Source organism: Pseudoliparis swirei, chromosome 11, assembly GCF_029220125.1.
Source record: "Pseudoliparis swirei isolate HS2019 ecotype Mariana Trench chromosome 11, NWPU_hadal_v1, whole genome shotgun sequence".
NCBI lineage: Eukaryota > Metazoa > Chordata > Actinopteri > Perciformes > Liparidae > Pseudoliparis > Pseudoliparis swirei.
Genome location: NC_079398.1, coordinates 19283950 through 19300910, shown reverse-complemented (window position 1 = coordinate 19300910; position 16961 = coordinate 19283950). Strand labels below are relative to the sequence as shown.

Genomic DNA, 16961 nt, shown 5'->3' with positions numbered 1-16961 from the left:
GAAGATCATTTCTTTAGGCGTCATCGGGAGCATCGCCGTGATGGTGAAAGTTATAACGCTCACCACGATGAGAGAGGGAGAGAGAGGGAGAGGGACGGAGGGGGGGGAGGGAGGAAGAGAGAGAGAGGGAGGGGGAAAGAAAGAGAGGGAGAGATGGGGAGGGAGGGGGAGAGGGACGGAGGGGGAAAGAGAGAGAGGGAGAGATGGGGAGGGAGTGAGGGAGAGAGAAGGAGGGAGGGAGGGGGAGAGAGAGAGAGGGAGAGATGGGGAAAGAAAGAGATGGGGAGATGGGGAGGGAGCGAGGGAGAGAGAAGGAGGGAGGGAGGGGGTGAGAGAGAGAGAGAGGGAGGGGGAGAGAGAGAGAGGGAGGGGGAAAGAAAGAGGAGAGATGGGGAGGGAGCGAGGGAGAGAGAAGGAGGGAGGAGGGAGAGAGAGAGGAGGGGAAAGAAGAGAGGAGAGATGGGGAGGAGCGAGGAGAGAGAGAGCGGGAGGGAGGGAGAGGACGGAGGGAAAGAGGGGGGGAGAGAGGGAGGGGGAAAGAAAGAGAGGGAGAGATGGGGAGGGAGCGAGGGAGAGAGAAGGAGGGAGGGAGGGGGAGAGAGAGAGAGAGGGAGGGAGGGAAAGAAAGAGGGAGAGATGGGGAGGGAGCGAGGGAGAGAGAGAGGGAGGAGAGGGACGGAGGGGGAAAGAGAGAGAGGGAGGTGGAAAGAAAGAGGGAGAGATGGGGAGGGAGCGAGGGAGAGAGAAGGAGGGAGGGAGAGGGAGAGAGAGAGAAAATGCAGGGGACCGAGGAAAAGTGAGCAAGATATCTAGAGGGAGAAGGGCAGAAATAATGAGAGGCATAAAGAGAAGAGAGAGGAGAGAGAGAGAGAGAGAGGGAGAGAGAGAGATCTGGGTCAGAGGCAGTTAACAAACGAGTGGAGGACGAGATGAATCGGCCTCTGAGGCTCAAACTCCCCTCAGTCTGAATGAGACAGATCAGAGAGAGAAAGAGAGAGAGACACCCAGCGGAGGAGGAGGAAGGACAGAAGGATCTTAGTTACAAAGTTACAAAACAACATGGCCTCCAAAAACCTCCACTGACCACAGAGCTGTCCACGGACGTCTCCATGGCGTCGAGGTGTCACCATGAGGCTCGATCAGCCGCACAGAGGAGTTCATTTCTCTTCATTGGTATTATCTGGTCGGCATGTCTTAAACATTAAACGCTCTCCAAAGTTGATCGCACGCTTTTTACTTTACTCTGTCATTCAATTAATCAAATATTTACGCATAACTCGTCAGTGTCATTTCCCCTCAAATGTCACACAGCTTAAGTTCATGTTTTATAATTGCTCGTTTTGTGCGACCGACCGTCCTCACCCGAACATTAAAACCTTTTTCGCTGTTTGAAACCAACCTGGAGGCCGCGGGGGGCGAGAGTTCGTCTTCTGAAGACCGTCGATGAGACGATTAACCCGTTAGTGTCCTCTCTGATCCCTTCATCCTGTGTCTCCCACTGACATTTACCTTCAAGACTTGTTTTGGTAAATTGTTTCAAACATCATCCTGTTAACCGCTTAACCAAAGGCCCCCCCGCCACACACACACACACGCACACACACACACACACACTTCCTTTCTTTTAATTTCACGAATAAATGAACAGGGCGAGGACAAAGAAACAGAGAGTGCTAATAATTCCTTATTGTTGTAAGACTGGATGGCATTACTCACTGCACGAGGAAGGAGGGAGGAGTTATGGAGGAGTTATGGAGGAAGGGAGCTTGTCACGTGTCTGAGATTCGTCTTTATCCATCTGTTATTGCATGTATTCTCTCTCTATTTCCAACTCCTTCTGCCTTTATTTCTCTGTTATTCGTGTGTTTGCAAGTAGCGGAGATCTTTTTGAATTGTGTGTGTGTGTGTCTGTCTTTAAGGGTGTGTGTGTGTCTGTGTGTGTGTGTGTGTAAGTTTCTGGTTTGTAAGTGGCTGTAATTCCTCTCTCAGTCTCCGACAAAGCCGGCTCTTGTGCTGGTGGAATTGGGGCAGTCTGATCCAAATGAGAAATCCCTCTTCAATCTTTTTTCCAGCTCTTTTACTCCAACAGGAGCTGGTGTGTGTGTGTGTGTGTGTGTGCATGTGCGCGCTTGTGTGAGGAAAGAAAAAAAGTGTCTGATCGCAGTGTTCAACCATCCAGTGGTGCTTACTTTGCCCGGTGCATTGGGGGATTTGTGATCAAATTAAATTCCCAGCTTTCATTTCGCAATAAATCAGCAAATTGAAAAGTGTTTATTTATTTATTCGAGAGCAGCTGTTTAATGAAAAATGTAATTCACGGCCCATTCGGGGACCTCGGCCGGAGGTAACATATTGCCAGTCATCCTGTGGGAACCCATCGGACGTCCAAATCCAGAGTTTTATTCTCATGGATTGCTTCCTCAAATTAAAACCCATCGTGGTGGCTTGTCAATGCAAGTGAAGAAGTGTTATTACAAAAACGATACGTTCCAACAGGCCTTTTTGCCCTGAATACAGATGTTTCACTGACCACAGACCAGGTTTTCTAAAATTGTTGTGTAAAGAAACCAGGTAGCTATTGAGCGACCTACATAGTTCTGCAGTTAATAACTATAAATGGAATAACCTCAAGCTATTCATCAAGTGAAGCGCGTTTTCCCCGAGCCGGCGGGTGCAATTGATCTGTACAAAAAAATGCCGTGAAGCAGCGGCAGGATGTTAAAACATCACGACTGCAAAGCAACCAAACCAACAACTTTCCCTCCACCGTAACGCTCAGAACTTCTGGTCCTCGCGTGGCATTCCAGGCCTCATTATCAGAGCGGGCCTTTTGGATTAAAGCCCTCAGGAGGCGTTCAGGAGCCAGAGCCCTTAATGCCATCTGGTTCAGACTGTAACAGGAAAACAGTCCTGCCCTTGTTTTGAGTGTGTGTTGTGACTCTGTGTGTGTGTGTGTGTGTGTGTGTGTGTGTTGGGCTGCTGAGCTGTTCTTCTCAGACTGTAACGTGCTAATCAGTCGATTCCAGGCAGGTGGAAGTAATAGCCGTCAGTGTTTAGCCCTGTTAGCTTCGATAGCTATTCACAGGCACAGATGCAAAAAAATGGAAAGTTGGTGGAAAAGGTGACGATCAATCAATCAGGGTGGGGCAATAATTGAATCAAAATATAATGAGGCAAGTGGAGAGTTTTGCAGATTACTTTATTTTATTTATTTTAAATGTATTTATTTATTTTAAATGTATTTATTTATTTTATTTTATTTATTTTATTTATTTTATTTATTTTATTTATTTTATTTATTTTATTTATTTATTTTTATGTATTTTCTTATTTGGAAATATTGACATACTGTATATTACATAACACAGTAAAAATGTACTTTAACTGATATTTCCATTGTTTTTCATCTTTTTGTTGAAATATACAAACAGACACCCCCCCCCACCAACCCCACTGGGACACCCACCTAGAGGCTCGATGGTGTTACCTAGAGTACAGGAAAATAAATATATAAAAAATAGATACAAATAGGTCGCCTCATTTCTCAGAGCCCGACGTCTACATATATACATAAACACACACACACCTGTACATCTGTATGTAGACACACCTGCATCACTCTACGGAGTAAACACAGTCATTACATCACACAAAATATCCAGAAATTAAATGACAAAAGTCTCCGCTGACCCGTGTGTTTTCCTCTCCTCCTTTTCACCAGGGTCGCCATGTCAAGACGGGGCAGTTGGCAGCCATCAAGGTCATGGATGTCACCGGGGTAAGACACACACACACACACACACACACACACACCTACTGCCACATGGCACACGAGCACACACACGCCAAATCATCTCAAGTGATTATACCACCGCCGCCGAACCGTGTCATCTAATTATGAGCCGTGAGTCAGTGTGTGTGTGTGTGTGTGTGTGTGTGTGTGTGTGTGTGTGTGTGTGTGTGTGGCAGAGAGGAAACAAGGACGGGCCTATCGCCATGGTGATATTAGCTGGAGGTATCTGTTCTTGTTCTAGTTCCAGATCCTCACGCCTCCTTGTCGGCTCCAAAGAGATGAATGAATGAATGGATGAATGGATGAATGGATGAATGGATGGATGAATGGATGAATGAATGGATGGATGGATGAATGAACAGGAGCATGAATGACTGAATAAGGACATTAGCATCTCTGCAGGTGTTCGGAGATGAATGATCCAATCAGTGTGAGCGATAAAAAAAAAAGAAGGAAAACCGTGTGTGCGAAAAATACACTTAGCTTTAAAAACGATGACAAATAAAACGAGTGTGTTAATTGACGATAAATAAAAAGAGAAATTAAAGGGCGAACACAAAAGCGCGAACTCAGCGATCCGCCGCGCTACAGAATCATCGGCTCCCCCCCCCCCCCCCCCCCGCTGCTGATGAATTAAACACTAAAAATGTAATCACGGCATACATTTCTGACATTTTTGCAAAATGAATATGGAATTACAAGTAAGTGGCTCTGTGGCGGTACCCCCCCTCCCCCTCCAGGAAAAACCAAAGCAATTAAAAAGTAATGCTATTGTGTATAATTTAGTGGCCAGCTGTCTGCTCGGCAACAACATTTATTTTTTTCTTCTACAATTTAAATGGATTCAAAATGTAAATCCATCAACAACTCTTTTCCCCTTTTCGCTCTCTACACCCTCCAATTAATATGTTTGAGGGTGAGTCACAAATAGAGGTCGTGGTTTAATGCCTGTTGATATCTCTCTTCCCATGTGTGTGTGTGTGTGTGTGTGTGTGTGTCAGGATGAGGAAGAGGAGATTAAAGCAGAAATTAACATGCTGAAGAAGTACAGTCACCATCGGAACATCGCCACCTACTACGGAGCGTTCATCAAGAAGAACCCGCCGGGCATCGACGACCAGCTATGGGTACGCCGCCACGGCGTTGTGTGTGTTGTGTGTGTTGTGTGTGTCGTGTGTACGTGTTCGTTTGCATTTTTTTTTTTAAGCAACTCTGCATTTGTGCGCTCGCTCTTCTTTGTGCGTTTGTGTGAAAGTGTCGACGTCGGGACTGAGAGAAGGGAGTCTCCATTTTGTGATGCTACATTTATGGGAAATAAGCGAGTTTGTTCATGCACGAGATGACTGCAAGTGTGTGTGCATTGGAAATGTGTATGCATACTTAACGTGTGTGTGTGTGTGTGTGTGGCAAAGTTATATAGGATATGAATTATTGTGCGTGGGCTGGCTGGCTTCTGCAATAAATCATGTGTTAACGCGATCTAAGGGAGCTCTCTCTTCTCTGATCTTGTAGCATTCATCACACAACAATAGGAGGATACACACACACATACACACACACACACACACATATGCACAAACACAGAGCGGCCAGATCAACTGCTTGCATAATTCCCCCTGACACAACAGCTGCCTGTTTTTCCTGTGTGTGTGTGTGTGTGTGTGTGTGTGTGTGTGTGCGTGTGTGTGTGTGTGTGCTTTGACATATGTCCCCTGATGTTTATGCACAATATGAGTGTGTTACTTTTGTCTTTGCACGGCCCGGATGAGAGGGGCCGGCCATTACGCGCCACACTTCCTGTTATTCAGAGTGATGATGATGATGATGATGATGAAGATGATGATGATGTTGATGGTGAGCTTAAAGCAGAGCCAGAACTGGGCAGCTGAGATTTTTGCCCCCGCAAATCTCCTCCAATATAATAGGAGAGGATGAAGGAATGAGGAGAGAGGAGTGAGGAGAGAGGAGACAGGACAGAGGAGAGGAGGGTGGACAGAATGGACACATTGTGTTGGGGTCAAGAGACTCACGACTTAATTGGCTCATGTGATCTCGTGACCCTGCTGAGTGGCTTGATGCAGCGGTGTCTGTGGCCGCCGCAGGCTGTGAGAGAGACGCCTTCATGTGTGGCTCTCTGTGTCCGTGACGCCATGACGCCACATTATAATGAATATCACATGTCATGTGATATTCATTATAATGTGCATCATGTGGAAGAAAGAAAGCATGTTTTATCCTGTGCATGTGCATCAGTGGCCTATAAAGTTATGAATACATACAAGAGACTTTTAGCGTGACTTTTGGGACTAAAGAGCCTGATTAATCAGGACTGACTAATACTGTTTTTTGTATTCATTGTACTGATTAATACAGTTTTTTCTCCTTTTTGTACTAATTAATACTGTTTTTTTAATTTATTGTACTAATTAATACTGTTTGTTTTTTGTACTTTTTGTACTGATTAATATATTTATTTATTTTTTGTACCGATTAATACAGTTTTTTGTACTTTTCGTATTGATTAATATTGTTTTTTTCTACTTTTCGTATTGATTAATACTGTTTTTTTCTGCTTGGGATCAATATAAATCCAACAGAATTTTTTAGAAAGACATGTTTCGCACTTTAGATTACAGCTGCAATTCTTTTTTAATAGAGCTGCAAAGATGTCAGTTATTTTCAGACACTTATTCAACAATACTCATAAGAAAATAATTGTCAGATCAATTAGTAACGCAGCCCCACTTAACAGCGATGGGAGATGGAAGAATTAGAACATTTTTTAATATAATATAATAAGATAATTTATTCAAATGTAAACAATAAAAACACTAAAAATAGCAATCTTTGATGAGTAAAAAAAAACCCCGCCAAATGCACATAAAATATCTGTCCGTCTCTAGCATGAGAAAAGTATCTGGAGAAGATGTGCATATTAGAACCTCCATAAATAACCAAGTGAGCTGTGTATGTCAATGAGTTGCTCCATGGGAGTTTACTGGAGCAGATCCCAGGTCAGATTGCTCTCTTTTTTTTGCAGCTGTCAATAATCCGCCTTGTGTGTGTGCATTCAGCTGGTCATGGAGTTCTGCGGCGCCGGCTCGGTGACGGACTTGGTCAAGAACACCAAGGGCAACTCTCTGAAGGAGGAGTGGATCGCCTACATCTGCCGAGAGATTCTCAGGGTAAGAGTCATCGTTTTAGATCCCACGCCGACCTCCATCGAGGAAGGCGGTTAGTTTAATGCGAGGCCGAAGAATGTGAGGGCGTGAATAAAACACTTCATTATGTGGAGTCCATCCTCTACATCAGGGGTGTCAAACTCATGTTCACCGTGGGCCAAATCAGCATCATGGCTGCCCTCTTAAAGGGCCGGAAACACTTTATAAACTCCTCGAACATATTGTTAAATAACTCTCTTTGCATTTGATTATTGTTTATTTGAGTGTAGAAATATCGTACATAAGGAACTGTCTAATATTACAACATAAATCCATTTAACCTTAAACCTTCAAAATAAAAGCACAGGATATGTGTCTTCAATTTCCTTAAGAAAAGGTGATCACGTGTCTTTAAAGCCGCCACGGGCCACATAAAGCGATGGGACGGGCCTTGTGTTTGACACCTGTGCTCTACATTATTTATAGCAAATATTCTCACATGGTGGACATAATCTGAGGCTGAGATAAGAATTACCTCTGAGATTATCGTATTATCCTGAATGTAACTTTTACACCCCCCCCCCCCCCCCCCCCCAAAAAATCAAGCAATGCAAACTTTCCCCATTTTATAGCTGCAAAATACGCTAAAATATGTTTATGGAAAAACTCATTTGGAGGCAAGATGTAAGCAAATCCTGTGTGAGAAAATCAGCATTCATATTCGATCCATTTTATTTTGACAGTCGAGACTCCTCGGCTCTGATTGGTTGTTTCTCCGGATGGCGGTGGAGTCTTGGCAAAATGCTGCCAGGAGCACTAAAACGAGGCATAATAATAATAATAGTAATAGTTCTCGTTCCCCCGCGTCTCATCTGTCAGTTTTACGCCTGTGAAACTGAAGCAACGATGAATTTCCTTTTTTCATCCACTTTTATTTCTTTTTTCATCTCATATCTGATTTGGGGCTCGGTGCTCCCTCTCCTCCTGCTGTGATTTGGTCTTATTTATTTCCCTTATTTTAAATCCTTTTACCTGTCTTCCATCTTTTCCTTTTCCTTTTTTATTTCACCCCGCCAATTGTCCTTTAATTGTTATTTCAATCCCTTTAAAGTCGATACGAGAGTCTTCACTAACATATGGCATTGTTATTTAATGGTGTTTCTTTGTGGATTTTTAAAAAAAGAAAACAATAAAACATGTACAGACGGGCTTTGCTAAGAATAATGAACTTCAGGTGGTGTAATCTTGCTCATCAAAACCTTTGGAAAAAAATACTGCATTTACCAAATTTACTGTGTCTAAGACGACTCAGGCTACTAATCAGACTCTGGCAGGACGTGTCTTTTCGTGCAGATGGAGGTCAGAGGTCAAGGTTAGCGACACTGGAGTTGCTCGTCCTTTTGCAAATAAGTTCTTTCTGGTCTTAATAATAATAAATGACCATGACCGGGCATTCCTTCATCCGAGTGTTTCCATCTGCAGGGCCTGACTCACCTCCATCAGCACAAGGTCATCCACCGAGACATCAAGGGCCAGAACGTCCTGCTGACCGAGAACGCAGAGGTCAAACTAGGTCAGTCTGTCATCCAACCCCACACATGTGGAGTGTATAGCGTTTCAGATGGACCAGAGGTGTGTGTGTGTGTGTGTGTGTGGAAGGCTTTTCTTTCTTCTTTTATGCTGACTCATCTCTATTCTCACTGTTCATGGTGCAGATTGCTCAATAAGAAATCTCTCTCTCTTTCTCTCTCTTTCCCCTTAAAGCCCAGTGGGGAGGGGATTATAGTGTGTGTGTGTGTGTGTGTGTGTGTGTTTATGTGTGTTTGTGTGCAATTTGGGCAAGCTATTGCAGGTTGGGCAATTCGTTCCTGTTTAGAGGCCATTATCGAATTTAGTAAAGCACCATTGGTGTTGGCCCGTGCACACACACACACACACATTCACACACACACACACACACACAGGAACACAGTGAACGACAGAGGTTGCAGTCGGGTGCAGATGAAATCCTGAAGTGCGATGTGTCTTTATGTGTTTTCAGTGGACTTCGGCGTGTCGGCCCAGTTGGACCGCACGGTGGGGCGGAGGAACACGTTCATCGGGACGCCGTACTGGATGGCCCCGGAGGTCATCGCCTGCGACGAGAACCCCGAAGCCACGTACGACTTCAAGGTGCTTCAAACCGACCACCGTTCTTCTGCGTCTTCTGCGGTTGACCTTTTTTGGGGGATTCTCCGTGTATTCACGCCCTGCGTCTCTGTCGTTACAGAGTGATTTATGGTCGCTGGGAATCACGGCGATAGAGATGGCGGAAGGAGCACCGCGTACGTAACCTCACACTCACCCTGCAACACACACTGCTGCTCCACAGCATCCCTCTGGGCCACGACGGCTCATCACCGTAATGGAGAGCAAGGCCGGGGAGCGGATTTTTAAATGGTTGTGCTTTTTCTTCACCTCGTTCGGACTTTGATGATTCTGGTTTGGTGATAATAAAAAAAGCTTCTGGTGAAAGTCTGGCGGAGCTAAAGTCGATAATTGACTGCAATCATCTCCTCTAGCTAGATGAGAATATTTCAGTGTGTGAGAATATTTCTGCGTGTGTGCTTCACAAGTTTGACACGATACACGGATGTAGTAAATCCCAAAAATCACATGAATCGCATTGGCGCACGCAGGAGGAACTAACTGTGAAGTTTGAATATAAAAAAACCCTCTTAACAACTAAATGTCATCGCAGCACTCTGTGACACGGATCTGGTGCTCTTCGAGAAGACGAGACCAAAAGTGTGTGTGTGAATCTAATGGATTGTTATCGGTATTGGCAGGGTGTATTGATCGATGGAGAATTAACTCCGGCTGGCTTTGACTATGTGCCACGGTGATGTAACTCACTGTGTTGTTCCTCCTGTCTCAATCTTTTTTTAGCGCTGTGTGACATGCACCCAATGAGAGCCCTCTTCCTCATCCCGCGTAACCCCGCCCCCAGACTCAAGTCGAAGAAGTGGTGAGTGTGAATGATGGTTCAGCACAAAAGCGGACATTTTTTAATTTCAGACATAAACTCGATCACAGCAGGTCTTTCGCTTACTTCTCTGCTGTGTGTGTGTGTGTGTGTCAGGTCCAATAAGTTCCAGTCGTTCATCGAGAGCTGTCTGGTGAAGAGCCACGGCCAGAGGCCCAGCACGGAGCAGCTCCTCAAGCACCCGTTCATCAGAGACCTGCCCAACGAGAGGCAGATCCGCATCCAGCTGAAGGACCACATCGACCGCACCAAGAAGAAGAGAGGGGAGAGGGGTGAGGAAACGCAGACACGCAGACGCAGGCATGCAGACACATACATGCAGACACAGACATGCAGACACAGACACATACATGCAGACACAGACATGCAGACACACACAGACACAGACATGTAAACACTGACATGCAAACATGCAAACACAGAGATGCAGACACAGACACGCAGACATGCAGACACACACAGACGCAGACATGTTAACACCGACATGCAAACATGCAAACACAGACATGCAGACACAGACATGCAGACGCAGCAGACATGTTCACGCGGAGCGACGGACGGATTGGGTCGTCGTTCTTGGCAGCCGACGTGAAACAGTAATTGCGTCGACGATGCTGAAAGTCACAACATGTTACTATGTTATGGTTCACACGAAAACTTTACATTACATGTCATTTAGCTGACGCTTTTATCCAGGGGGACTTACAATCACTTTACAATCATACACACCTTACAGGGAGCAACTCCGGGTTAAATGTCTTGCCCAAGGACACATTGACTAGGGCTGGGATTGAACCGCCAACCCCCAGATTGAGAGACAGACCAGCTAACCACTGACACACAGTTGCCCATTTAAAACTCACTTCTATAATCAATAGGTACAAAATGACTATCAGATCAACCTACGGAACAAACACATGTTTTTCTGTGACGCTTTCACAATAAAAGCACCCCATGTTTAGCCAGTTGAGGCCTTTTAATGTGAAGCCGCAGCTGTGATAAATGTTATTAAACTCTAGAAAATACCGCTACGAGACGACTGCAAGTGAATGAACACAGATATGATCGAGATGAAATGAAACTGCAATGCTGGATAACTCAATAGGACCTGAACATCATATATCAAGATATCGGGATACACAATTGCGTCTTCTAAACTGATGATAGCAATCACGCGCTAACTCAAATTTCCCTGGAAATTGGATCAAACCTTTCTTCATCTCATCTGGCCGCGAGGACGAGTGACAGATTCTCACGCACATTCCCCCCCCCCCCCCGTTTTTATTACCAGGCAGGCAGGAAATAAAAGTGACAGACTTCCATTACACACACACACACACACAAACAGTTTAAGTGACCGCACCAGTAGGATCCGCATTAACCACTCGGAGAAACGGAATATACTTTGGGGGCGGACGCCGCGATGATGTCTAGAAGATGTGTGGACGGGGCTCCGTGTGGATGTGTCTCTACGACCATTACACTTTACTTTAAGCCCCGTTTAACCGACAGAGCTGCGAACAAACGTCCTCCAGCTCGCCACGCACGGTCAAATTACAATTTACGCTCCTATTCAAAAGCGGCTGATGGAAAAGTGCCTCGAAGGGGAAATGCGACAATTCGTAAGCTGTTCGGCAGTGAGCAGAAGGTGCTTCAAGTGAACAATGAGGAAAAGAAACAGGAGGTGTAATGGGCTTCCTCTCTCTCTCCATCAGATGAGACAGAGTACGAGTACAGCGGCAGTGAAGAGGAGGATGAAGAAAGAGAGATGGGTGAACCGAGGTCAGTGTCCTCCGCTAAAACACTCTTCTTCTTTTTTTTGGACACGCGGGTGTATTCACAAATTTTTAAAACCGACAATCCCCTCTGCCGGTTCCACTCGCAGCTCCATCATCAACGTCCCCGGGGAGTCGACGCTGAGGCGGGACTTCCTGCGCCTCCAGCTGGCCAACAAGGAGCGGTCGGAGGCGCAGCGGCGGCACCAGCAGCATCTGCTGGAGCAGCAGCAGAACGAGGAGCACAAGCGCCTGCTGTTGGCCGAGAGGCAGAAGCGCATCGAGGAGCAGAAGGAGCAGAGGAGGCGGCTGGAGGAGGTGAGCCCCCGCCGTGACCTTTGACCCCTCCGTGGAACGCGTTGCCCCCCCCACAAGAAATGGTACATTCGCGACACCAAAAAAAGTCAATGGAAGCCCCCCTGGTGAACTGTCTCTGGTCCTTTAAACACTTTAAAGCCTGTTTGAACACACACACACACACACACACACACACAGCCATTCCCCGGTGTCCCTCTCTTAGTTCCAGAGAGCGGGTTTATAGAAGTAGAATCCTGAGCCCATAATCTGTGCGCTCTCTCCGGGTTACCACAAGGCTAAGCGGCAAAGACTCGACTAACGTGACCCCCCCCCAAGTGTCCCATTTATTTCAATAAAGTCCTGAATCTTTCTCGTGTCCTCTTCTCGTGTCCTTTCCTCGTGTCCTTTCTTGCGTCCTGCCCCGCAGCAGCAGCAGCGAGAGCGAGAGAAGAGGAAGCTGCTCGAGAGGGAACAGAGGAGGCGCTACGAGGAAATGGAGCAGCTCCGCAGAGAGGAGGAGAGGAGGCACGCGGAGAGAGAGCAGGTCCGCATACACACTCACTGTGATGTCACACCGGAATACGCACTGCATGGACACGGAGGCCCAGTCTCTTCCTCCTCGGATTCTACTTGCCTCCATGTTTTTTTATTTCTTCAGGATTTCAGGATTTCACTTTGACCTCTGTCGTTTAAAAAACTAACTAATCGGATGATGCCGTTGCTCTCTGCTCTGCTTCTTTCTGTGTCGATGTTCCCGTCGTCACCTGCTTAGCTCCTGGATCTTAAAAACAAAAAAGAAAGGGAGAAACAAAAAAACACCACTTTGACCAAAATGCAGGAGTCATTGGAGCTCGAGCCGGCCCGTTATGTTTATTCACTTTTAAGATTTCTATTCTCACGTCAAATCGATTGTAACTCCAAATAACTGACCTGGGAACTGTTTGGGGACGGGCGTAGAAAGGGCTACCTACCCTGTTCCGGGTGTTGGTTGCGCATTGGTCGACCCACTTCCTGCGTGCTGTAACTCAAGCCTTTCACACCAGGCGGCAGACATAACGAGGCTCAAGTTTTGGATGGTGTCATTATTATAAACACTTCAATAATGATACGTTAAGGCACTAAATATATATTGCAAAAACAATAAAACCCAAATGGACGGATGGCACCCCCTGAATTTCTAAAAGAGATTAAAAAGACCAATTAAGTATTGCAGGAGATTTTTCTTTAAAATAAAAAAGTAGTTTTTATAGCTGAAGGAGTTTCCCTGAGGACTAAACCAAGTCCACTTAAAGACAATAAAGCCCCAATATAAGAGTTCCAGTGCTGTCTAGTGAACTCATATTTCATGGTCTTACAGCATAACTTGTTGTTGAATTATTGTGCAATACGATTAAATTAATCACCCCAACTACTTAATCAGTTAATACTTTCTCAGCTTTATTCATTGCGTTCTCTTTCATGAAGGAAAAACTCAATTTTTTCACGGACTATCGAGGGAATGGCAACAAAAAAATTAGGGAATTTATCGAAAGCTTGAGTACTTTTTACTCAGTAAAAACAATGGCCGTGTACAGTCAGCGTCCCAGTGTGATAGCGTCAGAATGGAGATGCTTGTCTGACTAACGGGCCCTGTGTGCCCCTCTGGTAACCCTCCTCCATTCTTTCTGCTCTCTCTCCCTCGTTCTTTGAACTGACTGTATTGTTCGTCTATCCTTGTTCCCTCTTTATCTCCCCCTTACTCTCCTCCCACGCTCTTCAAGTGAGACATATTCCCACCTGGTTATTTTTCCCTTCTTCTTCTGCGTCTCTTCGTCATACTTCCCGTCGTAACGCAGCACAATCGTTCGAGAACCCGGTTCTCCGTCTCTTCATCCGACTCCCTGACTCTCTCATCTTCCCTCCTCATCCACAGCTACGTCGGGAGATGATCTTCTGTGTATCTTTTCTCTCTCTTTCTCTCTCTCGGTGTTCGGATGCTCAGATTTCTATGTTCTATCTGCTTGTTGTGCCGACACGCTGCTCAGGAGTATATCCGTAGACAGCTGGAGGAGGAACAGAGGCAGTTAGAGATCCTCCAGCAGCAGCTACTACAAGAACAGGCATTACTGATGGTAACCGTAGCCCCGCCCCTTTTGCCACCACCGCTCCCCATGTGTGCTGTATGCACCCCCCCCCTCTTCCCCTCAATACCCGCTCCCATACATGCATGTTGTGCAGAAGAACTGCCTGTGAGGAAATCCACCGGCTGAGACACATTTGAGAAAGAAACCCGGAGCTGAAGCAACGCCTCGCTCATCTCTGATCTCTGATTGCATGAAATGAAGCATTTAGTGGGCTGGATCTCAAAAGACTCATCGGCCCCCACACACAGTGACCGGCCCCCCGGTCTTATCCAGGGGCCACGGTTTTATAACTGCGAGCCATCCCCAGTACGTCTTGTGGTATTATTTCTTGTCCACGGCTCCCGATATCACATTTGAAAGAGAAATATATTTTAGGAAAAACCTTTTGAGATCCAACCCTCGCAAACAAACACCAGAAGCCACGGCGACGACGTCACGCACCAACACCCAGGGACGTGTCGCTGCTCCCGCTGCCATCGTGTCTCCCCTCTCGGTTCTCCCTCCCCCCCCTGTCTCGTAAGATTTGCCTTACGTCCCATAATCCCTCATCAGCCTTGTGGTTGCGATCCTGAAAGGTGTGTGTGTGTGTGTGTGTGTGTGTGTGTGTTCGTGTTCCATGCACCTGCTTCCAGCGGTCCGTATTTGTGTTCTATCTGTTCTGTTTTTTGCAGTATTTGTTAACGCATGGCTCCAATGTGATGTTAGAACAACAGACTTGTGACACAATTTATTTGCAAATTGTACACACAAGACAGAAAGCTTGAGAGACAATGACTTGCTTCCCATTTGGGATAACCGCTCCCGTTATCCTAAAGCATTGAACTCCACACATCTAGGAAGTATATAGAATGATGTGCATCTGCTAATGTCCTCGCCACTGAAAGATTAGAGAAGACTGTGCAATAACTTCCTGTTTAGTTGTTGCTCTCCGTGTCTCTCTCTCGTCCTCATCATCTCTTCCCTCCTCTCTCGGTCTTTGCTTTCCCGTCTCCCCCCCCCCCCCCCCAGGAATACAAACGTAAGCAGATTGAGGAGCAGCGGCAGGCGGAGCGGCTGCAGAGGCAGCTCCAGCAGGAGAGAGCCTACCTGGTGTCTCTGCAGCAGCAGCCGCAGACGCAGACGCAGACGCAGACACAGACACAGCAGCTGCAGCCGCCGCCGGAGGCGGGAAGGCAGGCAGAGAAGAAACCGCTTTACCACTACAAAGACATCATCAATCCCAATGACAAGCCGGCCTGGGCCAAAGACGTAAGCCTCAGCTAATTTATTATTTCCAAGTTTTAAAAAGACATTTTTGTAGCTCTGAGGAAAGAAGTGTACTAAATATAGGAATGAGTTGGAGATAGTTCTGGTAATTCACCGCTGTTGCACTCCAGCGGGTCTTACTAGACGCAGCAGTCGGGTGGGACGCCTTGCTTTTTGAATCTGAAGATATTTTTGTGACTTAGCGCCGCTCCCTGTTTGATAACCACAGTGTGTCGTGTCTGCCGTGTGTTTGTGTTTGCGTGTGTTGCTTACCCTCCTCTGACCCCCGACTCCTAGGTCCCGAAGCAGCAGCATGTTGAGAGTAACCCACCCCGCCCCCAACTACGACAACACCCGTCATTCGACCAACCGGCTCCATCCCCCGGCTCTCACGTCTCACGCAGAGCTCAGGCGCCGAGGCGAACCCAATCCCAGTGTGCCAAGCTCCTCCCCAATATATGTATCTCACGAGACCCCGAAGAGCCCCTAGATCTGGGGCTGCAGCAGGAGATAAGTCAGCAGGTCAGAGAGTTCAGGGCTCAGAAACTCAGTCTCGGGGCCCGCAGCCCGGGGCCCAACCAGGAGAACAGCCAGGCTCCTGGCCAAGGGCCCAGTAAGGGGCCTGGAAAGAGTCATGCAAGCCAATGGCCAGTCAGCCAGTCTACTACACCACCTAACCTGTATTTTCTGGGGCCCGAGAAAGAGAAGGCCAAAGAGAGGCCTTTCTCTGTCCCCAACCAGGCAGCCATCCCGGGGCCGATGCCTCCAGACCTTCAGTTTAAGGCCCTGCAACCTCATCCTCAAGGGCCAGGACCGGCCCAGGCACCTCAGTCTGGATCCAATAGGGCATCCAACCCTGCGGTGAAACTGGTTAGTGGCTCTCGTTGCAGCAGGTCACACGCGCCTCGCCGTAGAATAGATGTAGATGTAGAACCGGAGCATCGGGGTGGCGGGGTGGCGGGAGGCTGAGGTCGGCCGTCAGCTGCGAGAGGCTCACGTGGCCCTCGGACTGGGAGGGCCCGACCGATCCCCTCTCGCAGTCCTTCCCCGGCGGTGCTCTCCTCTACGCCTCACCTAGAAACAGGCACTCCCACTCACCCGACGGCAACCGTTTCCTTCGAGTCCCTGACGACAACCACCACTTACCCTCCCTTCCTGTTAGCCTCTCCTCTGTTCTCATGTGACACCCTTGTTTCCAACATGAGCAGAAAATCGCCTCAACCTTTCCACGCCCACCTCCTCCTGTCCAACCAGACCTGCTACCCGGTCATCGTCTCCCCCGACTGCTCCCCCAATGGCTCCCCCTATGGCTCCCCTTATGGCTCCCCTTATGGCTCCCCCTGTAGATCATAGAACCAGATCTGCTTCAAACCTGTAGACCCCCATCTGAAGCACACTCTCATCGGCACAGACACACAATCTGTACGTCCATTTTGAAGCCTACATTTTAACCCCCATTGAAAGTATATGCTGAATAGACAGTGTGCTCCAATGCTTATCTGATTGTTGCCTTTACTCCTGATTGATAGCACCTTCAGGGTG

At 47.1% G+C, this 16961-nt stretch overlaps 1 protein-coding gene across 10 annotated transcripts in view; it reads left to right on the top strand.

Annotated features, from left to right (window-relative positions):
- LOC130201026 (traf2 and NCK-interacting protein kinase-like) overlaps positions 1-16961 on the top strand; it is a 73202-nt gene that overhangs the window by 24540 nt on the left and 31701 nt on the right. For 5 of the 10 annotated variants that reach the window (XM_056425650.1, XM_056425654.1, XM_056425652.1 and 2 more), the window contains exons 3-16: positions 3722-3778; positions 4795-4920; positions 6868-6978; positions 8437-8527; positions 8996-9126; positions 9224-9278; positions 9883-9961; positions 10076-10251; positions 11695-11761; positions 11865-12072; positions 12479-12595; positions 14076-14162; positions 15183-15422; positions 15717-16289. In XM_056425650.1, the coding sequence (XP_056281625.1) occupies positions 3722-3778; positions 4795-4920; positions 6868-6978; positions 8437-8527; positions 8996-9126; positions 9224-9278; positions 9883-9961; positions 10076-10251; positions 11695-11761; positions 11865-12072; positions 12479-12595; positions 14076-14162; positions 15183-15422; positions 15717-16289 (2118 nt within the window). The remainder of the gene's footprint in view (positions 1-3721; positions 3779-4794; positions 4921-6867; positions 6979-8436; positions 8528-8995; positions 9127-9223; positions 9279-9882; positions 9962-10075; positions 10252-11694; positions 11762-11864; positions 12073-12478; positions 12596-14075; positions 14163-15182; positions 15423-15716; positions 16290-16961) is intronic. The other 5 variants (XM_056425660.1, XM_056425656.1, XM_056425661.1 and 2 more) reach the window with 3 other exon arrangements.